This window comes from Coturnix japonica, chromosome 12 (genome assembly GCF_054131305.1).
Source record: "Coturnix japonica strain WE chromosome 12, WE-NBRP24, whole genome shotgun sequence".
Lineage (NCBI taxonomy): Eukaryota > Metazoa > Chordata > Aves > Galliformes > Phasianidae > Coturnix > Coturnix japonica.
In genome coordinates, this window is record NC_140674.1 from 8,425,452 (window position 1) to 8,447,713 (window position 22,262).

Genomic DNA, 22,262 nt, shown 5'->3' on the forward strand with positions numbered 1-22,262 from the left:
GGCTCAGAGCCCCAAGCCAATCCCACTGTGCTGCTGTATGCTGACTAAGAGGCAACCGAGGCATGAAATGCAACATCTATGCCAGCTGTAGCTCTCCTCGGTTTCAATCCAGCTGAAGGTTTCTCAGTGGCTCCTTCAGAGCTGCTTATAGCCAGAACAGACACCCAACACCCAACCAGCAGTGCTGTTTAAGAAAGAATTGTTGGAAACAACTACCTGTATGATAACTGATGGTCACTGGGAGACAAAGACAGTCATCATCACCATGTCTGTGTCCCACTGACTTCACTCTTCTCCGACAGAAGTTAAAAGGAAAGCCCACGAGACCTGCTGCCTCTCTCAACTTACCTGCATGCCCACCAAGCTCACCTCAGAGACAGCCTTCATGATAGAAAGGGATTTCTTGAGGTCACAAAGTCACACCAGGATAGAAGAATGAAATGAAACAGAAAATCTCTACCCTGTACAAGAGTTCTGACTTTGCCACTAGTATTTCTGCTTTCTGGATGACTGCTATTCGAACCATTCTACACATGCAGAATGAAAAGCAGTATGTTTTGAAACATCCAGACTTCTTTGCCCATTGAGATTTCCCTTCAGAAGAGGAGAATACAAAGCATCCAGCACGTAACACAAGCTGCATGAGCTCAGCATTTCACGAGTCTTTAGAAGTGCGTCCTTCCTCATCCCCAGGCTTCACTCAGTGTCTCTCACAGAGGCTGATTTTCATAGATGCCTACACTGACACATTTTCAAAGCCCAGAAGTGAACAGCACTCAAAACACAGTGAGAGTTGTTTGAGAACTGCCTTCCAATATTCACACAAACCATCTCAAGTCCTGACCTGGATCCCCTGCATCCCAAGGAGGCCCTTCATCACACCAGCAAGCTTTGGTTCTGGCCCCGAGCACAGGAAAAGCCTGAACTTGTGAAACTGAGGTTAACAGGATTTGACTAAACATCTGGTCATGGTCAGAGCTGAGGGAAGCACTCTGAGATGGGCGTTTATGATACTGGCCCTGAGCAATGGCTATTTCTTACGAAATGGAGAATTTTAAAGTTTGTTGCATACAGGATTGTTTATTGGCTTCGGTTATTGTTTCCATCGGTTTCCTTTTCCAACACCCAGCTTGCAAAAGCAGTGCTCATCCCCCACAGATACCTCCCTGGGCATCTGCTGCATGCCCAGCCTGCTCCTGGCTGCTGCACTGCTCTCGAGGTTGGCTGGAGCCCAGTACCTTTCCAATCCCAGTTACAGCAATAATGCTACCAGGGTCTGAAGCTGTAAAGAAAACTTGGCTCAATTATTGTAAACTGGGCTCTGCTTGGCATCAGTGGCTCCTCAGCAGCTTCTGAAACCCAGCCACCCTTGTTAAAGATGCTTTCTTTTAGGCAGCCAACTTTGAAAAGTGTTGGCCAATAATGTGTGAATTAGTCAGTTTATCTGTGAGTAATAGGAAGGGAGGAATAGTGACCCAGACTACAATCCCGTCACACAGACTGCAAAGCTCTGTATAAAATGTTAAGGGCATTACTCATCCTACAACACTGCCATTCACTGAGGAAATGCGCTTCCATTGCAAAGCTCTCGAGGATGGCATCCATCTGTCTCACGTCCGTTCAGCACCCAGTTCAAAACACACTGGGGACACTCAGATAGCTCTACCCAGCAGAGAATGGGGATATACACTGATACTTAGTCACTGCACATTCCCAAAGCACATAGGAAGAGGTGATCTGCTCTTCGGGGAGATGGAGAGGAGTGTTTAATGAAACTGCATGGCATAACATCCCCTGAAAACCAATTCTTCTTGCTCATTCAGCAGTACTACAAATGACCAGTCCACACATGCCCTGTTGTGATTTTCAGGTGAGCTGAGTCCATACCTGTATGAAGAGCCTCGTGTAGCACTGGGATCCCTCTGCTATAGGGAAAAGCAACCTAACCCCTCCTCCGGGCCTTGTTTGCATAACTCCATGGTGCAGGTCCCATTACACAGTGCAGAGTGCAAGAGCCAACCATGCCCAAGGCTTGCAAACAGCCAAGTCCCAGAGTAGCCCTGTTGTGCATGCCAGACCTTCATGCATTCTGCATTGAGCTTCGACGGATTCAGAGCAGAAACACTTGGACAAGCATTTTCCTGAACGAAGGTCACTCTTCCACATTGTTTCCCCACATTAAAATAATCAGGTTAATAAATCAAATGAGCTCTCAGAATATTCATGTTCAAAAAGGATTAAACACATCGGGGGTTTTTGCCAGAAATGGTGGGCCAGATGCAGGCTTTGACCCCTCTTTTGCCAAATACATGGAAAACAGCTGTGCAGTCAAGCAAAACCTTGGAGCAAACCAGACCAGGAGAATTATTGCTATGTTTGTGGGTTCCGGAGGCCCTTTGATCAGATGGAAAATAAGCAGATTAACAAGCAGTTCTCATGAAGTTAGGAATATGCATCAATTTATAGGGGCTTTTGCGTCTGTAGATAAACACTTCAGAGACTGCTTCATTTAAAAAGGCGCAAGACAAAGAATTAGGAGCACTTCAACAAATCAGTGTGACGCTCACCACTGTCCGTAGGTTAGATTCAATGCACAAATACACTGAAAAAGAAGCCACGCTGACAAGCTAGGCTTTTATTCTAAGAAGAACTCAGCAGGGATAGCAAATTCAGCAGGGATAAAAAACAGCGAGTTTGTGACTAGATAATATTTCAATGTTCACCCCTTAAGCAGCAATAGCCCTGTCAGGTCAGACCCCTGTTAAAGGAACAACAAGACAAACCTCTTACCAGCAGCACCCACACCAACAGGAGCACACACTGGGGCCAGCCCTCCCCAGCACTACACAGACAGACAGACAGTGTTGTTTTAGGCTATCACAGGAAACTCTTCAGTTGTTCATATGATCAGAAGTCTTCTGGGAGCTATGGCACCCGGGTCCTCCTTTCTTTCAGCACTGTGATGACACAGGCTAAGCCGCTCTGAAATGGCAAGAGGAGCTCCCATGTTTTAACTGGAATGCTATCCTAACTTTTTATTTCTTGGCTCCTCTTACTCAGTCAGGAGCATTTCTTACAGCACTGGGCCACCTTCCAGGCATAACATCTACCAAAGGCACCAAGGAGCTTGTCCTAGTTTTTCCCAGAATACCGCCCAGAGCAAAATGACTGCAACACAGCAAGTGCAGAAGAGAACTAGCAGTGAGGAGGTCAGATGGTAATTAAAGCCAAGCCAAAAGTGCCTGATCTGGGAACCAATGAGAGAACTATTGCAAACAGCAAACAAATTTAGTCACAGCAACGCTGCTCAGATCCAGCAGCACAACACAGCTGCAGGGTGGCATGGAAGGCCCTGGCACTCCCACTGCCCTGTGCTGCTGTAGGACCCAGTTATGCTTGGGCCCAACATCATTGACATGAGGCCACATCTTCCCATCCCCACCTCTCTGACAGAAAAGATGCAGACTAAACCAGTGAGCAATAATACAGCGTAACACAAGAATCAGACCCAAGTACCTAAGATCACCGCAGCTGGCACGAGTCACACATCTGCATTCATCCTCTTCCTCACTGATTCTCTCCAAACAACATCAGGGGATGTTTTTCTAAGTGCTGGATGTAGGGTGCAGACCTCTGGATGCCCGTTCAGGTGCAAAGCCCTGGCATGCTCCTGAATTTATGCTAAGCCATCTCATTACCTCTGAACAAAAGCCAGTGAGTGAGTTGGCCCTGGCTCAAAGAAATCACTTCTCAAGGCAATGCCCAATAAAAACAGACCGTTAGTACAAAGTTACTGTGTGTATGAAGGGATGTTAAGGAAGAAGGATGTTGTTGCAGCTAATGCCTCAGATTAAGAGATGAGAGATCTGGTTTTTGTAAAAGAGATCCTCCACGTGATGTTGTACAAGCTGCATCAAACCACTTTATTTCCATCTCCCTCTGAATAAAACAAGATTAATACCATTTCCCTGCTTGGTGGAGAGTTTTAGATCACTTCGTTCCTTATGCTTGCGATGATATCCACCGCTGAAATGCCTATGAAGCACAAGGAGGCAGAAAAATGACTCGACCGCTCACACCTGGCTGAATTTTTTAACTCATAAGAATTGATTTTCATCCAGCTTCCAAAACTCAATCCAACCACACTACCAGGCGAGGAACAAGCACAAGAAACGAGCCCCTAAAGGGCAATTTTCTGCAGCAGTGACAAGCCCCGTGCCCAGAGCACCTCCCCAGCCATAAGCACACGGCACAGCTCTGACTGCCCATCCGTTTTGTGTCGCTGCACTGCATCCCAGGGGCTGCCATACGGGACTGCTGACTCAGGGGACACAGCAGCAAAGCCAGGGCTCTATTTCCCCATTTCTGGAGATACGACCACGCCGCCTCCTACACGCCTGACGAAAGGATGCATTGGAGCCGTGCTGCTCCAGAGCGGGATGTAGCGCTCGGCGCTGACACGTCGCAGCTGGGCTGCTACCCACCGCCGTGAGAACGGCTTTCCGTCATGAAACAAAGATTGCTTCAGGCTTGGCACGGGCTGGGAGGAAATTTTCAAGGAGGCCTGTTTCTCCCACACATCCTCCGCACTAGCAGGATGATGATTATGATTATTACTGCAGTTGGAGGTTACAGACAAATGGCTTTCAGAACAAAACGTGTGACAACTCTGGCTTTCTAAAAATGCCAGGATGTTGGCAGTGTTAGAAGTGGTTGCCACATACCCACACCGCCTCCTTTCCCATCACCGTCCGCAACACGGTACAGCCCTCCATAAAGTAAAAACACATGCTGGAGTGCTAATGAGAGTAGACGGGTAGGCTGAGGTTGCCAAAGTACATTGCTGTGTATCAGTCAAGCAAGACAAAAGACAAAGGAGAAGCATACAGAGCAAACACTCAGATAATCTTCCTCCTCTAACTGCACGTCAACTTAAAACCACAATAGGTTTACAAGTTCCACCCAGAACAGCAACAGAGAAATACAGACATGAATCCCACTAGCCACACGCACCATGGCTGCCAGGAGTGACCCTGCTCCCACCTTCACCCACCGAGCTCCAAGATCACCGTGGTGTGTGCAAGGGGAGAAGGGGTGCCAAACCTGCACGCAGCCTTGGTACAGCAGTTCCCTGCGAGTGTTCTCCTTGTCAGCATAGTTTCCTTCACACACAACTCAAAACCAGCCTTTGATGATGGTCTGACACTTGTGACTGCTGCTGCCACGGAGCGCAGCAGAGCATGGAAAACAAAAGAAGTGGCAAGATCTCAATGTTACACTTGGAACAAGTTAAAGCTCAAATTAAACCTGGAAAAATCCCATCTTGTTCTGTTTTTGCACAGTTCTGCTCTATCCAAGCACAGCAAACCTCACAGGCATGTTGCCATGCAGAGCGGCCACGGCTCCAAATCTCCCGTCCTCCTCCTGCGCACAGCCAGGACCCGCAAGTCTCTGGGAGGGGATGGAAGCTATCCACACTTTTCCAGATGCTCTGAGACACGTTCTCATGGATCAAGCAGCCAGATAAGCAGTGCAAGTGCAATCTGCAAGATGGAAAAAAGCGTTTTACCTTTGCCATTCTCACCTTTGCCAGCATGGTGCAAGGTGGGATGTGCTGAGCAGAGCACGGGGGAGCAAGCCCTGGGTGCTGCTGGCTGCAGGCTGAGCCAGCACCCTGGCACAGGAAGAAACAAAATGCTGGGGAGGCACTTGGGCTGTCATCACATAAATCTTGCAAATACAACAGTGGTTGTTATCGGACTTGAACAATGAAACACAAAGAAAAGTCTCCACTAAGACATAATATAAAAACTAAATAAGGCTCTAAGAAAGAAAACTTTTGCTCTTCCTCAGTATAAAACATCTGGCTTGGTACCACATCTTGCCTCAGGTTTTCAACACCTTGTGCTGTGTGCCATGGGAGGAGGTCACTCAGCAGCCCCAGCCAGCTGCCAGAGGGCTGAAGGTGGCCAAAACTCAATGTCTGGGAGAAACTGAAACCTCTTGAAATCTGGTTTCACTCTGATTTACAAGAAAACTAACATTTGCAAACTTTCTCGTGACACAGAAAGATTTTCCCATCTAAAAAAGTATCTGGTAAGCATCAGTACGATGCATTCCTGCAATCAGCTATTCCCTCCACAAAGCCCGGTAGTTCTGAATTAAATCAAGATGAGAAACCACAGCAAAATTGTCAACGAATTTCTACCCCCACTCAGTCCCATCCCATGAAAACCCTGAGCCTGGTTAAAACCAGAGCAGGGGCTGGGGGGAGTTAATACAGGCTGGGAGAGAGCTCGGTGCCCCCTCTCTGTGTGACACCACAGGCCTGTAGGTGACACCAGCTGATGGCCAGAGTACCTTCACAGAGCCCAGGCATTGGCTCTCAGCATCTAACCCACTGCAATAGTTCTGGTGGTCCCAGTAAGTTGCTGGCCATCTCCCAGCTGCCACCTCCTTCTCCCTCTGGGAAGGTACAGTACACCCAGTGTGTCGGGAAGCCCTGGGAAAGAGGGTATAGACACAGAGAAATCCCATGTTCAACCCACAACACAAGGTTTCCTAATACTCATTTACTTCCCTCACTCATCCCATTATGGGTTTTCCCCGTAGTCCAGTCTGAAGGAAGCAGCTCTTTGTGCCATTCCTAATTCATGTGGTCACCCTTTGAAGATGTGTCAATCTAACATGACCAACGAATGTGGGAGGGAGAGGAACACAACCAAAATCCGCTTGTTTGTATCCACTGCCAGGCTGAAAACAAAGCTTCCAGCTTCTGGGCTGGCCAAAACACGCTGACTTTGTGCCCACTGGTATCACATTGCTTGTATCATCCTGGGAGGCTCCTTGAGCGTAATCTCCTTTGTTTGTTTGAACTGAGAATCCCGGGGGCGGTTTAAGCCAATTCTGGTAAATGAAAAGCAAAAATACAAACCACCCTTCCACTTCAAGCATGCATCCAGAGAGTAACAAGGGAACAAGATGGCTCAGACCCCTCTAGCCATGGTCAGGAGGAACGCAGCCCGTGTTCTGCATAGCGTGGCTGTGGCAGGCAGGAGGCAAGCTGGGGTGCAAGGAGAAAGCAAGGATAATAGTTATCATAGCCTGGGCACTTTAACTCTGATATATAGTCTCTCCATTTTTCTTCCAGCAGTGTGTGTGGGGACCCTATGGCTGCAGCAGGCTCCCCAGCCCTCAGAACTGCCCCTCTGGGTTGCCTCACTACCTCCGCCCACTGCACTGGGAGCAGAACAGCCACTCCTCCTACACAGCAGCCACTGGGCCTGCAAGTGTTAGCTGAGGGAAGGGGCAGGTGGAGGCAAGGAAAAAGCAGCAATGCTGGAATACAAATGCAGGGACTAGAAGCGATGCTCAGGCAGTGGCATCATGTGGTACCACCCAGCTGGCAGCCATGCAGAGGCAGGCAGGCCAGCAGCCAAGGCAGGGCATTCCCCTGCTGGTTTATCATGGGTGATAGTAGGAACTAAGGGCTGGAACAATCCTGCGTGGAGCCTGGCACAGACCTTTGCTCTGCCCGGCCCAGCAGAGGACACAAGTAGGTGGTGCAGCCTCGCTACAACCTCACGGGGCAAAGTGTTACTGAGTAGGGCTCCTTCCTGCCCCCATCGCTTTTTGGGGCCCATCTGGGCTCTCCTCCAGGTCTGGGAGACAAGCATCTGCCTGGTACCAACCGCAACAGCTGAGCCACCCTGCTCCTGCCTGCTCAGCACAATGCTCTGATGCCAAGATGAGATTCGAGAAGATCCCAATTAGGGAAGCGGGGCTGTCACCATTTCAGCTGCACAAGCGAGATGAGACAACTCCCAGTGTCACCAAGTGCCTGCAGGAATGCATTTACAAATCTAATCACCTCCCAGCACAGCCGGGCTGCCAGCGCCTGGGGAGGGTGGCAGGGGAAAAGAAAGATTTGGGGACTCTTCGGGAATATTAATTCACGTTAATAGAAATCGGATCTGCCCTTGCCTGCAATCAGCAGAACTGAGATGCTGCACTGGAATATTAATGCCAGCGCTCCGTGGGAGATGGAGCCCTCTCAAAGCCCCCTTCAAATTATGAGAATTAAACATCAAAAAGAGCAGCACAGCAAACTGCAATGCAGGTTTAGTGGTGGGAACAGCGAGTTGGAGGAGGAACTGATGGTCACTGAAGGTGCCACTGCCTCCTGCTGGGTGCCCGGCCCCATGCAGACCAATGCCCAACCCAGCTGTGAGCCCTGCCTCTCCTCCAACACATAGTGCAACTGAGCTCTCAGTCCTGGGCTGATCAGGTGCTCTCATAATGAAACCAATTTTGTGGCTGTGGAAAGAAATAGCTTTGCTACATGAGTGTTCTGTTATTCTGTTGGAATAACTGTATGTGGGAGGAAAGTAAAGATCTCAGACTTCAATTCAAAGAGGTGCTAAAGACACAAGGCATCAGGCTTAACTGACCAAAAGCAAAGCTCCTCTGTGCAATGCCTGGGGAGCCCGGTGGCACTGCAGGGAGCCTGCCACAAATGTGGCTGATGAGAGCTGAAAAGCACTGACAGCCAGCGTGAGGATAAACCTCTCTAATGCTCAGACTGGGGAATGAAAGCACACTGTACTCCTTCCAGGTCCTTCCTGCACATCCCTTCTCTGCAGGAGCACATTAAGGCTGTTCAGTACCAGCTGACACACGCATGCTCCTGCACTGACTCTGTGCCCAGGTACCTCGTGCCCCTTGGCTGCAGGGGGGTGGACAGTGGGCTGGGGTGGGCCTGAAGTGTGAACAGAGGGCAAATCTACCAGGGAGGGCCAAATGCCAGCACTCAGCACAGGGAAAGGATGCATGTCCCATCCGGAGTGCACCATAGCACCCTGCCAGCCTCTGCTTCCCTTCACCAGGCTGCTCCTTCACCTTGCTTGGCTTCCAGCAGGAGTTCATTCTTCATCACTAGAGGACAGCACTCCCTCGCACTGCACGGCCTCATCCCCACCAGCACAGATGGAATCAGTCCCCAACGGCCCGAGGGTGACCTGCTGCTCCTTGGCTATGGACAAAAAGGGAGAAGTTATGCTTTTCCCTTTTGGAATTAAATTACTCCCAGTTAAAACTAATGATTTACTTTTTTCCTTTTCCTGCCCCAACAGACGGTCGCTCTGGCTGAGCACTTCTTAGAAACAAAGTCTCCAACCAGCACGTTGGTGCCTGGTCTTAAACTTTCTGAACACTCAGCAACTACCGTGTAACAAATGCAAATGAAACTGCAGCACATGGACACCCGAGGCTGCCATCAAACCGGTGAGACGCGTTCGGGAAGGTCTCTGTTTTCCCCTTCGCTTACATGACAGATCTCCTTAATCGCAGAGATACTTTGTCATATGGGAGAACGAACGAATGAGGAACAGACCGGCTCCGTTTGTTATTATCGCCTCTTTTACTGCTGCGTACCGGGAGGATGGAGCGGGCACGGAGGCGAACAGGGCAGCCGGGGGAGGGGTCGAGCCTGGAGCGCTGCAGGGCTGCGGGTGGGCACCAGGAGGAGCTGCAGCCCCGCACCAGCAGCTTAGAGCGTTCTTAGAGTCATAGAATCATTAAGGTTGGAAAAGACTACTAAGAGCATCCAGTCCGATTGTCGGTCCGTCCCCACCGTGTCCCTCAGTGCCACGACTCCGCGGTTCCTGAGTCTGTAGAGGCACCAACTGGCGATTTGGCACAAAACTGAGGGCAGAGCAGTGCACTCAGGGCTGCCTTCCCAAAGGAACCAAGCTCACCAGCCGCTCGCTCAGCAGGAGGGCACAGCCTACAGCAGAATGAGCCAGGGATGGCATTGCCTGTTGCCTGCCAGTGCTGTGGTGCTGGCCCCACAGAGCCCCATGCCTTCATGCCCACACCCAGAGCAGTGCTCCCATCCCTCCACGACTCGGTCATATTAAAGTGCCTGTTTAAAGCCACTCGTCCCAGGAATCCCACTCCCACAACCAGACTGATGACCCCAGGCTTCCACACCCGTTCTCCTCACCCCCTGCTGCAGCAGTCACTGTGCTCTGCTATACTGCCCTCCCAGCTCACCAAACCTCTCTGGAAAGCACTACCTTTATAGATCATAGGAAAACGTGGGTGTAAGTTTGAGTTTTTTTGTTAAGCATCCAGTGAAATAAGCAGAGAGCAATCATGTGCTGCCTGCACCCCACCAGCAGCAGCACGCATCATTTCAACATCCTTGCTCCTGCATGGCTTCATTTCTTTCTCCTGCCCTGTTTGCTCTTCAGCAGGTCCTTTGATCCCACAGCCTCACATCTTCTGTTGTTTCAGACCCAGTCAAGGTTTCCATCACCCCACACACAGCCCAGCTGCTGTGCTTGCAGACAAAATCACGTTGATAGCACTCAAATGAGGAGCCTGCCTTGTGCTTGTTTCCATTCATATGAAGAACTCCTCTTCCTCCTCAGGCCTGGTCCCAGGGCTGTCTCTCTGTGTTTGCACACGGGAGCCTGGAGCCCCGTGTCCCGCTGCTTTCCTCCTGTTGGCCACAGCAGATGGTGGCTGTGCACAGTGCGAGGCGGTGCAGGCTGTGCTCAGCACCCATGGCTGCACAAGGTTGTGCTGCAGCCAGCAGCGACAGCCCGCAGTTCTGCCCACAGCCAGCCCCGTGTCCACGTTGGTTTCTGCTGCAGGCCGGCATGGCCAGCCCTTCTGCTGCCTGCTGCTCATGGGCACATGGCGGGAGAGCATCGTGGTGCCCCGAGAAGAGCCAGAGAGGCCCCCATTGGGCTGCTGCATGGGGAGGGCATGGCCTGGCACGGGTGTCACCCTGCCCCTCAGGGCCCAGCCCTGCTCGCCTCCCTGCTCAGCGCTGCACAGAGTGGGGAGAGGGGCTGCAATAGGGCTGTGCAGCAGTCCATCCACAGCAACAGCACTGCGCCGGTTGGGAAGCACAGAGCTTGTTTCCCTCTGCTTGGAGCTGTCCTGCACCTGTTGAGAAAAGGTGGAGAGAACTTCTTTAAAGAAGAGCTTCCTCACCAAGAAAGGAAAATAAAGAAAATCGAACATACATTGAAATGATTTAAATATCCAAATAATAATAAAAATATCCAAATAGCAACCAAAGAAGCCAGAGGTGTGAGGAGCTGTTACAAAGCAAAGAGCACACAGACGAACTTCCCTCCTGCTCCCATGTACAATCACAGTGAGCACCACCACCTCAGCACCATTTTAGCCTGGTTTGATTTGTGCTCGCACGCTCTCAGGGCTGCATAGCACAACAGAAAGGGGCCGGCTTTCCCATGGCATTTATTTAGCGCTTTTGCCCAACTGCAGTTACAAAACTACCGTGGGTGATGTTGCATCAGTGCTGTACTTGCAAAACACCTGGTTTGGGATGGTACGGGGCTAAAACTCTGCTTTCTGGAGCATTTATAAGGTCACATCAGAAAGAGAACAGACTGGAAAGGGAAAAAGGTGAATTCAGTGGCTCGAAAAAGAACTAATACCTTCTACTTCGGGTGCTAACAATATGGAAGCATTCTAAGGATCCGTGCTCACATTTATCAATGACATCATAGCACTGGAAGTTGGTTGCTGAGTTCATGAATTAAAAATGAAATACGGACAAGCAAAACCTTCATTTCCATTTTGAATCAGTCCTGCTCTTTGTTGGAATAGAAAAACCCAAAAGGCATCTGGTCTGCAAGCACCGTGCACACACATACCTGAAGCAGAATTTTATTTCCTTCATAGTCCTGTGTTTGCCACCTGGTGCTGCTGATAGGAACGCATGGATTGGGCAGGAGAGGCACCAGCTGCCCCATTTCTTGCACCTTGAACTGCAAAAGCGACGACTCCTTGGGCTCAGCAGCCATCCCAATGGGCAGCTGCTTCAGGCAGAGCTGGACCGCAATAGCTTTAGTGGCATAGAGCATGAAGACACAGAAATTGCTTTTCCGTGTGGTTGCTTCTTTCCGTAGGATCATCTCGTACAGCCCCACTGCATCGTCGTAGTTATCAAAGCTGAAGTAGAGGGTCACACGCAGGATTTCGGGGCTGCAGCCCACCCGCCGGATGCCCCACACCGGCATCTGGTCATCCAAGCCATAAAAGTCCTGCAGAGCTGGTGTGTGGGGAAGGCTCCGTGCCCAGGTGGTAGGGACACACTGGTGGTGCCAGGGCGGGCGCTGGAGGAGATCCTGGATCTGGAGGATCCGCTCTTCTCCCAGGTCCTCATGCAGAAAAAGGAGGACAGATATCCCAGGAAAGCCGCAGTTCCTCCTGCGGTACCTCTCGTAGTATTTCAGTGGAGCAGCTCGCTCGGACACAAAGAAAAGTGGAACATCTGGGCAGATCCAATCCATGAGCCGATCCAGAGCTTGCTGCAGGAACGCCGAGTATCCTGAGTTGGCCAGAAGATGCACAGTCATCAGAGGCTCTGCTCTGTCACCCATCATAAAGCTCCTCTTCAACAAACAAAACCAAACCAAAAACCAGTTTCCTCCTGCAGTGTTCGGAGTGGCAGCAGCACAGGCACTGCACTCTGAGGTAGAAAAAGAACTCGATCACTCAGAAGCTTTGCAACAACCCAATGAGGTGACAAAGTTGCACACACGTGCACGAGGCAGGAAAGCGTGCTACGGTGTGACGGGACCAGCTCTGGTTTGCTCACGTCATATCAGAGCTCAGATGCACGTTCTGGCCCAGCAATGTGACCCAGAGCTGGTCATCAGGTGCACACAGCCCATGCGTTGATGCGCTGTTGTGGTGCAGTGACTGTCCTTGAGCAGGGTGCTGGGGGGCTGAAGCAGGAGTGCAGTCGCTCTCCCAATGGCACACATTTCATATATCTCCGGGTGCTCGTCGTGTGTGAAAAGCTCAGCATTGTGTTCCTGCAGTCAGCTGCTGAACTTCAGCTTGCTGTGATCTCCCCAAGTCACACCCTTCTGGGGCACACAGATAAGCTATTCTTTAAAAACAAGGAAGGAAAGCAGGCTAACAAAGAGGAAAAAAAACAACCCATGTGAACAGGAGAGATAACAATGAGGGCCAATATGAATCAGGCCCAGGCACTGCAGGAGGAGCCTGGGCTCGGGGCTGTGCACCTCATGGGGCAGCAGTTTGCTGCTCAGCCCACCCCAAGTTGCTGTGCAACGGTCAAGGGTCTGCTATCCAGAACACTGGACTTGAACTATTCCTCCCCCCCCCACTCCTTTAATTAAATACAGCCCTAGATTTATATGCACCTGAAGAAAATCTCCAGGGTTTAACGGTACAGGGACCTGAGCTTCATGTTTCTTTTATTTAAAGATCACACTCAGTAATAGAAATACAGTCATGACACCAAAGTAATGTAAGGTCTTAAGAAAGATAGCTGCAGCACTTCCAACAAGTAGTAACTGTTGGGACAGAGACAAAAACATCCAACCCTTGGACAATCACAGGAAGAGCACAGAGTATTAGTGAAACACCGAAAAAGGAAGCGATTCATCAACTCTTTGCTACAGGGAAGGGTACAAAGAGGCAGGCTGCCCTAAATGTGAGCAGCTCCTGACTTTCCCTCTGCTTCCCCTTCCCCCAGCTTTCCAGTCTGGCTGCCAAGCGGAAAAGCACATTATTCACTGTGACCTACCCAGCATGCCAAGAAAGATTGCTATAAGAGATTAGGAAAACAGCAGCTCAGCCCTATGTGAAAAATCAGCCTGCGCTCCCACAATGCCCCGGAACACCATCCGCACACAGCAGCAACATGCAGCACAGCACAGGGTACGGCATGCTGTGCATTGCTGACCTGAGTAAGAGCACGTGAGAGACGTACTGACCAATATAGTCATCAGTAAGCCCAGCATAAATAAATGCCCAGTGCAAACAGCCAACACGTACTGTATTGTGTGAGGCTCAGAATATGGTCTGTGATGTGTTTCAAGGCTTATAGTGCAAGGGCACAGCAGAATTATAACTCCTTTCCATAATGAGCTCTTTGATTGCTCCCAGCCCTGAGGTGCTGAGCCCTTCACTCCAGCTGACACCCAAGGACTGATGACGCACCGCAGGATTTAATAAGTTCATTGTAACTTCTGTAACGAAGCAACACGGCAAAGGTTCAGGCGTTGCAGACCATCGGTAATTAACTTCCAGGAGGGTGACTGAATTACCTCAGTATCACAGGAGCAGCCCTCATTAAATCCCGGCACTGTCTTGGGCTCGTTAGCCTTCAAGACATTTTTTTTTCCTGCCGATTTCAATTTCTTCCTGCACCAAGGCCAATGACAGCTATCGACAGCAGCACTCAGACAAAAAGCAGAAGTAGGGCCCTACTTGAGCACAATAAGCTTTGCAGCCTGCCTCATGCCCCAAGCACTGTACCTCCAAATTCATCAGTTCTGAGGAAAGTAAAACCCCAGCAGTCTGACCTACTGCACTTACGAGAGGGGACTTCTCTCCCAAGTAGTCCCTTAGTTCTCCTTTTTAACCAGCTAGTAAAAAGGATCTGGCAGGGAACTATCAGCAACTGGACACAGAAAACAGAGCTCATCACACATGGTAAATCAGGATCCAAGCAGAAAACAAGACAAAAATGGAGTCACAACCAGAGCAGGTTAGCTCGGTCTCGCTGTCAGCAGGACACAGCAACTCAAGGCTCAGCCCTAGGAAACACACACAGTGGACAGGCTTTCAAGGCACACAAGAGGTCAAACAAAAAGGAGTTTCCTGAGCTTCCTCCTGGGGCAGGCAGGGGAAGAGGCAGCCTCATCAATGCATAGACATGTAGGATCACAGTAAGAAGACAAAGGATCTTATATAAGGAGCTTACATTCAGCATGGCTGAAGGTGTCTCAAGAGAAGCCCTCCCAAGGGCAGCAGCAGACATGAGCAGAGGCCACACCACACGGGGTGCTGATGAGCAAACCACCAAGAGACAGGATTTCTCACTCTCAGGACTAATAAAAGCTCACCTGAGCAAAGTCAGCCATATCTCCATGTTCACACTCACCCACTGTGATGCCAAGTGGCTTCTTCAGCAGTTTGGCCTGTGGTGTGCAGGTATCAGCTCCTCCCAGTGGAGGGATGGCAGGCATCGGAGGTGTGCATTTGAAAACACAGGCAAAGAACCCACAGCCACTGCTTTGCCCTGAAGAGCTGACCATGCTGAATCAAGTCCTCTATTTGTTACAGCAGAAAGCAAGGGCTACAGCCTTTTTCAACAGATACATTTCCAGCACAGCTGGGACCTCACTATTCTGTCTATTCCTTGAAGTTTCAGTAAAAATGCTGCCCCTTAAAAACTTGGCTTCATTTCAAAGTCTGTAAAAATAAAGAAATTTGTTAGATGTAAATACAATGGCAAGCTGCTTAAAGCAAGAGCTGAAGCTGTATCTTTGAAAGTATGAATACAAAATGATCACAGCTGAGGTACCAATCTCAAGAAATTCATAAATAACCAGGATTAAAATCAAGGTTAAAGAAGCAAACCAGCCAACAAAGGAACAATAATGCTAACAGCCCACTTGGAGAGACGGCATAACTGCCTCGGATAAGACTGCATCTACACTGCACTTTCATAGCACAATTCATACTGCAGCTCACAAAAGAAAAGCTTTACATGCAGAAATCAGTGACTTGAAAATATACAACATGCCACCTACCAGCTGCCATGCTACCCTGCTTATGACATATGTGAATAAACAGATTTGAGTCATCCAAATTATTTAGTTCAATGCTTTTGTTGTTTTCAAGTCCAGAAAAGTAATTCATAGGGCAGCTGCCAAATTCTCATTGACCAAAAGTAAGGAGCACAGAAAGCGATTTGCACTGAAAGCTTTAAGATGCTCACAGCAAAGTCCTATTCATGAGCTTTTAAGCAAGTTACAAGTAAGTTTAAAGTTGAATTAAGAAAGAAAGACCAAAAGTGAAATCAGGTAAGAAGCAGAAGAATTCTACTATGGAATCTAAAAGAAATCTCACTAATCACAGAATCACACGATTCACTAATGTACACAAATGAAGTAAAGGCACAGGCATCAAACTCACCTTAAGCAGAGTCATAGCGATACCTTGTTCAGATGTGTCTGATCAAAGTTTTCACACTTCCATCTTGAGCTCCTTGTTACTGTGATCTGGTTATTCAACTGCAAAGACATTTCTAAAAGGTGACTTCAGTAGAAGTCCCTTCCTGAACATTCAGCGTCTTCAAAATTCTATTAAACTCCAAATGGAAACGATACTCTGGTATTTGTTACTGAAATAGCTATCGCCATCTGTTATTCCTTTAACAACTCTCTGGCATGCAAAGCTGGCCAAAAAATAAGATTAAAAAAACCCAGCACCTCAGTCCTATCCACTCCTTAAACATAGCTAGACAGCTGCTCATCTAACATTCAGGCTTGAGACATCCAACTTCACGCTTGCCAAGAGCAAAGCAACCAGAGGCAGAAAGCGTCAGCTGATGCACAGCAAAATTACAACTGCAACACAAAGTCCTACTGTCATGGATAGCAACATTAGTAACTCTAAAGCACAGAGGAAAAGGCTGTGAACTCACTCCGTCCTGAAAAGCACGTAAGGAAAGCATTAACATAAAATTGACACATAAATGCTATTAAGGACTAAGATATGCAGAAAAAGAAGTCTTAATACCAACGCATAGAAGAACTCGTTACAATTTTAGGAAGACTTTAAGACACAATCCAAAACTAGACTGGCTAGACAATTATTAGTTTTCTAATGTCACTAGAAAATACCCTGTGGAGACATACAGGCATTGTAATAACTGCCTCCAAATTCACTTTAGGCAAAGCCTGATGGCCTAGATGGATTCTTCATGAACAACAGCAGGTTAAGCTCCTCTTCAGTTACCTTCCTACTACTTAAGTGAAAGTCAGTCCCAAAATAGGGAAAAGTCTTATTTTTACTTAGTAAACTTCAGTAAAGACCTTATTAAAAACAAAAAACAACAAAACAGGCCGCAGAATAAATAGGGCTGAAACCATCCCAATTCCAGTCCTCCTCCTCCTTTGAAGCAACCCACCATTGAACAACAGTCAGGCTTTTCACCTTAACAGGCCATAGAGAGGGATGAAAACTGGAGGTACATTACCAAAAATACACTTCAGGTGAACTGCTACATTACACAGCAGTGCATTTGCTTAACACAGCTAATGAAGAAATAATCTGGCAGTACTGTAGTGCTCTACAACCAACTTCCTTTCTTGCTTCACCTCCAGCTCCACATTTTGGGAAGTCCATCCCAAATACACGTTTCAGTATCTACGGATGAAAACAATGTGAACAAAAAAAACCCACCAGCATCAAATTAAAACAGATACTTACAGCAGAAAAACTGTGCAATATGCCACCTGCATTGCAACGTCAGAAAAGCAGTTTAATAAAAACCCTGCAGTACAATGCATGCTTCAAACAAATTCTATGAGAATAATGGTGCCACTGAACTGCAATTTTAAATCTATTTTTGCAGCACGCTGACAAGAAGGATAAAAGCTTTGGTTTAAGAACTGAAAGTTTCATTATAGTAACATTTTTTTTTTTTATTGCATGATTAAAATGCATTTTTGAAAGCAAACAGTGCACACTGGCTTCACTTTAATCTCCTGAAATACGTACTTATGATGGGAAACCCTGGGGCTACAGATCCATCTACAGTATTAACTGACAAAATATAATCCCAGTACGGTTCCCCAGAGGACAGTATTCAGTTCCAAACGTTGCCATTCCTGCACTCTACCACACTTGAATTGTTTGTGTACACTAGATCCATTTATTTTAAAATTTTGTCTACATTTAGTGAAATAAAAACATCGCCCTGTACAATCCACCATCAGCAGTGAGTACAACAGCAAAAAGTATTATACAGTTTATACACACTAATATCTTCTCCTTTTTCCTATGAAGAAACCAGAACAAACCTAGAGTATAATTTAGAAGAACTCAAATTACAGAAGGGAAAGTCAAAATTGTTATGGTCTATTCTGAGCCCCCAGTAGTTCCTGATTCATGTTGTTCAAACAATGAGTGCAGCTGGAAGAGTGAAACATGCTCAAGTTGTATTCTTGGGTCTTCAAAAGGTTACCAAATATTTAAATTAAACATGGCTGGGGTCAAAGAAACATCTGAAGCAGAGCAATATAACTGGGAATTCCGTCTTACCGGTCGTGATTGTGTTTTTAACCCAACTTATACAATGCGCGAAGTGCTAAGCATCACTACAGAAACACATTTACATCAACACTGAAGATCTGGGGAAATGAAATTCCAACAATTTTATTTTTTTTAATGAGCTGTATTTTCTAAATTTGTTTTTATTTTACTGTTTTCATACAGTATTGAAAACAAACGCGGCACATTCACATTTTCCCAAAGAATTGTAAGGATGATCTCTACAGGGATAACGTTGAAAAGCCTGAAGCTCAATCAATTCATGTTGAAAACTCTCAAAAGGAGTAAAAGGCTTGATCTGAATGGTCTAGAACATGTATTGTAATTTAATAGAAGAGATGGTCGTCTTAATATTAATGATTTAAAAGAACTTCCCAGTTCATGCGAAGAGTATAGTCCAAGAGTAAATCAAATTTTCTGAACGCATTTTATGCTACGTAAGTGTATACTTTGCGATCCTCGGGTGTTCGTGCCAAATATTCTCTCTCAATAAGTCCTTCAATACGTTTTTTAATAACAACTGGACTTGGTAAGAATCGGGCCTTCAGCTGCTGAGTTACCTAAAACATAACATTAAAAACAATAACGTAAAATTACAGGTCAAGCAAGATCATTAAGAATCTTAACTAATCAAAATAATCAGACAATTGTACATAGGCAGGGTTGGCTACAACCATGAAACAAGAATCAATTTGCACTATTCCATCATTTTTTCCCTTCGGATGTCTGCTCATTTTTGAGAGAGGAATGGCCAAACCTGGAAACAGTTTCACAACCACGGAAGAGTGGAAGACTGCAAAGGTGTCAGAACTCAGTGGGTTAAGAGAAGCAGCACTCTCACCCTTTCTCTGCAGAGTCTGAAACTCTCAGTCTTGGACCCAACAGTCAGCAACAAGACCAAAGCAGAAAATAATTCATGCTAAGCACAGTGGTTTTCATCACCAATTGGTACCTTCAGGAATATGACATTTTAATAGCAGTAAAGGAGGAAGGAAAATCAGGTACACGTGAATACGTTCTAAACTAAAGGGTGTGGATTTAGGTGTCTTTATATAAATGGGAAAATCAGGATGTACTAATTACAATTTCTCAAAAACCCTCCAGAGCCACATAAGACTAGTGTAACTTACATGAATCAAATGGAAAAACAAAAGCAATTTCCAAGTCCATGTTAAAATTATGCACAAATATACCTCTGCTACTAGCACGTTGTGTTGCATCTTCTTTCTAGATTTCATTATCCGAACTATAGCAGCTTCTATCTCATGTTTTCTGTCATCGTCTACTTTCTGCCTTGTTTCTTTCCTTTCTGGATCAGATTCTCCTTGTTTGGCAGCAACTAGAAGGGGGGGAAAAAAAAAACAGAACAAAATATCTTAGCAAAGTTAAAATTAATGTTGTACAAGCTTGAGCTTCACTATTTATTTCATTTCATGAAACCTTTCCCAAGTTTTCACATTCTCAAACTCATATTTTATGAAAAACAGCCATAAGAACATATTAACATTTTCTGGCATATTTTGATAGCAACTGACAAGGTAGTGATCTGTTAATTATTGCTATGTTAGAATTTGAGCTGTGCTCAGACCTGCTTACAGGCACAACCACCCCCATGCTCCCATTAAATATTTTTCTCTTTAAAATAATGAAATTCGTTAATTTAAAAAGACAAATGACTCAAAGCTTTCTTCATAAACCAGTTAACTACTTAAGAAGTTCCTCAGTCAGATGAAAGTCTTTCTTTATCCTCTTCATCTCAATTGTTTTCACCCTCGTATTCTATTCTTTTATGCTTTGTTCCTGCCCTTTTCTAACCTTTTTACCCAAGTATCATCATAAACAATCCCTCCTCCCACGCTGCTTCCACTACCTGCCCCCCACTGTACCTCACTCAAAAGTCTCAAGTATTTATTGTTTTTAAAGAGATATACATTAAAAGTCATCTTTGTAAGAAGAATAAAACTGAAAGCATCAAACTTGCTCTTAAACCACCTTGAACTCTAAACTCTATTCCCCTACCCCAGAAATTTGTGAGATGATAAAGCAGAACTACACCAAAATTCCAAGAGTTATCACAGACTCCAGTTCTGCCAGTGATGTTCTTGGGCCCTGATCATAGAGATCTGGTCTGCTGCACTCTTGCTCTCTGCTGCACTGGGCTGCTGCATCCTTGCTCACCACGTGGTGAGCAAGCTGAGAGCACAGCACTGTGCGTGCACATGAAGTCAGCCCAGATATTGCTTCAGCAGCAGGATACACACAATGTAATAACAAGTATGCACCTGTAGATGTACACACCTACATCCCAGGACACAGCAGGCTAAGCAGAAGCCCAAAGCTGTATTATGAGCAATAAACAGCACGTGAATTACCAACGCTGCATGAAAAGACAACTAAAATACAAATAATGCTGTGTATTTTACATACCAAGACCCATTAAGTCAGAAAATGATGTACTAAAATTACAAAGCTATTTTCCAAAACACTTTGAAGAGCATCTACATCAATACAACAAGTCAGAAAGTATATGCAGAGAGCTTTCTGAACTAAGGATATCAATATTACTTATATGTAACATAAAGCAGCACTTCACTGAGCTGGTAAAGTTGTGTCACACCATCAGTTGCTCTCATCCATTAACTCCACTCAAATCATGGCCAAAGATGCAGCAGCTAACTGTTATGTGGAAATAAACCTTGTTCTATCACGTGATGAAGCTTTTGCTCAATTTCACAGCAGTACAATAACTTACACACTTGAGGCTACCTTTTTTATGAGCCAGCCAGTAGCCTGATGTTTTTAATTTGACTATCCAAATTTCCCTTTTAACATCTCCTTTTAAGACAGAAGTTCACATTTTGAAAAGCAGAAGGCTGATTAACTATCACTTCCATACTTCCATTATTTAAGTTCTTGTTTTGATGCAACTAGAATCAGATTTATTAAATCACAGCATACCTCAAGTTGAAAAAGACCTATAAGGATCAAGTCCAACTCCTGGCTCCACAACCATTAACAACTAAGAAATATGACTCATTTCCTTCTGCCTATATGGACATCAAGCTTACAAAACAACATTCTAAGATTAGGGATTTTAAGGACAAGACAATATAAAAAGCCACTTACCTGTCTGAATCTTGACTCTGTGTAGTTTAGATGTGAACTGATCATTCACGGTAAATATATGTCCATTTTCTATTTCTTTCGATTTGGGCTCTTTTGTGAGAACACGCTGTGTTGGTTTGCCACACGCAAGGGACTGTAGGGCTCTGACCAGTTCTCTTTCAGGTATATCAGTTTCTTGTTGAATTTCCTGAAGAAAAATGTCCTCATCAGTTTACAGCTAATAGCACTGAAGACCTGAAGACTTGGGTAAACGTTGAGGCTATAAACCAAATCCAGCTTACACTTCACATAATGCCTCTAACACATTCATCAGAAATCAAGGTTTGGAAACATACAACTAAAAGCTATCCTTTCATAATTAAATTGCTATTACAAGTAAACGTGTTCCCTGTTCTTGATGAAAGCAAAACAAAGTTTTTTCCATGCTGTAGCTTTCCAATTGAGCCATTAACATGTGCAAAACATTTCAGAATTCATAAGCAAGCTTAAAAATAAGAAGCACAGGAAGAACTGTACTGCAATATGCTCCCCCTGAAGAAGGCAAAAAGTTCATCAAGTTGGACAAAAAAAAGTAGCTATGAATATGAATGGGAAAAACAGATGGTCCTCTGCTCTCCCTTCCCCTCATCTGTGGCATATCATTTTTTAGGCACGTTTATACAATTGCTGCAAGACAAAGGAAAATCATAAAATGGCCTGGGTTGAAAAGAACCTCAAAGATCATCCAGTTTCAACCCCCTGCTATGTACAGGGTCACCAGCCGCCAGACCAGGCTGCCCAGAGCCACATCCAGCCTGGCCTCGAATGCCTCCAGGGATGGGGAATCCACAACCTCCTTTGGGCAACCGGTTCCAGTGCGTCACCACACTCTGGGTGAAAAACTTCCTCCTAATCTCTAACCTAAACCTCCCCTGTCTTAGTTTAAAGCTATTCCTCTTTGTTCTATCACTGCCCACCCATGTAAACAGCCATTTCCCCTCCTGTTTAAGCGCTCC

At 46.3% G+C, this 22,262-nt stretch overlaps 3 protein-coding genes across 3 annotated transcripts in view; all 3 read right to left on the reverse strand.

The window, feature by feature from the left end:
* The window catches only part of LOC116653863 (uncharacterized), a 46,154-nt gene extending 36,708 nt beyond the window's left edge, over positions 1–9,446 (reverse strand). The window contains exons 1-2 of the mRNA XM_085512858.1: positions 9,326–9,446; positions 8,899–9,031 (exon numbers count right to left, since the gene is read on the reverse strand). Of these exons, the coding sequence (XP_085368984.1) occupies positions 8,899–8,925 (27 nt within the window). The 5' untranslated portion in view covers positions 8,926–9,031; positions 9,326–9,446. The remainder of the gene's footprint in view (positions 1–8,898; positions 9,032–9,325) is intronic.
* FAM124B (family with sequence similarity 124 member B) lies at positions 9,400–13,771 on the reverse strand. Its single transcript, XM_015871354.3, has 2 exons — positions 11,694–13,771; positions 9,400–10,956 (listed from the first exon to the last, which is right to left on the reverse strand). The coding sequence occupies exons 1-2, from the start codon at positions 12,423–12,425 to the stop codon at positions 10,405–10,407; spliced, it is 1,284 nt and encodes a 427-aa protein (XP_015726840.2). The 5' UTR covers positions 12,426–13,771; the 3' UTR covers positions 9,400–10,404.
* Positions 13,772–18,220: 4,449 nt separating this feature from the next.
* The window catches only part of CUL3 (cullin 3), a 42,194-nt gene continuing 38,152 nt past the window's right edge, over positions 18,221–22,262 (reverse strand). Inside the window, exons 14-16 of the mRNA XM_015871332.3 lie at positions 21,268–21,454; positions 19,335–19,480; positions 18,221–18,701 (exon numbers count right to left, since the gene is read on the reverse strand). Of these exons, the coding sequence (XP_015726818.1) occupies positions 18,570–18,701; positions 19,335–19,480; positions 21,268–21,454 (465 nt within the window). The 3' untranslated portion in view covers positions 18,221–18,569. The remainder of the gene's footprint in view (positions 18,702–19,334; positions 19,481–21,267; positions 21,455–22,262) is intronic.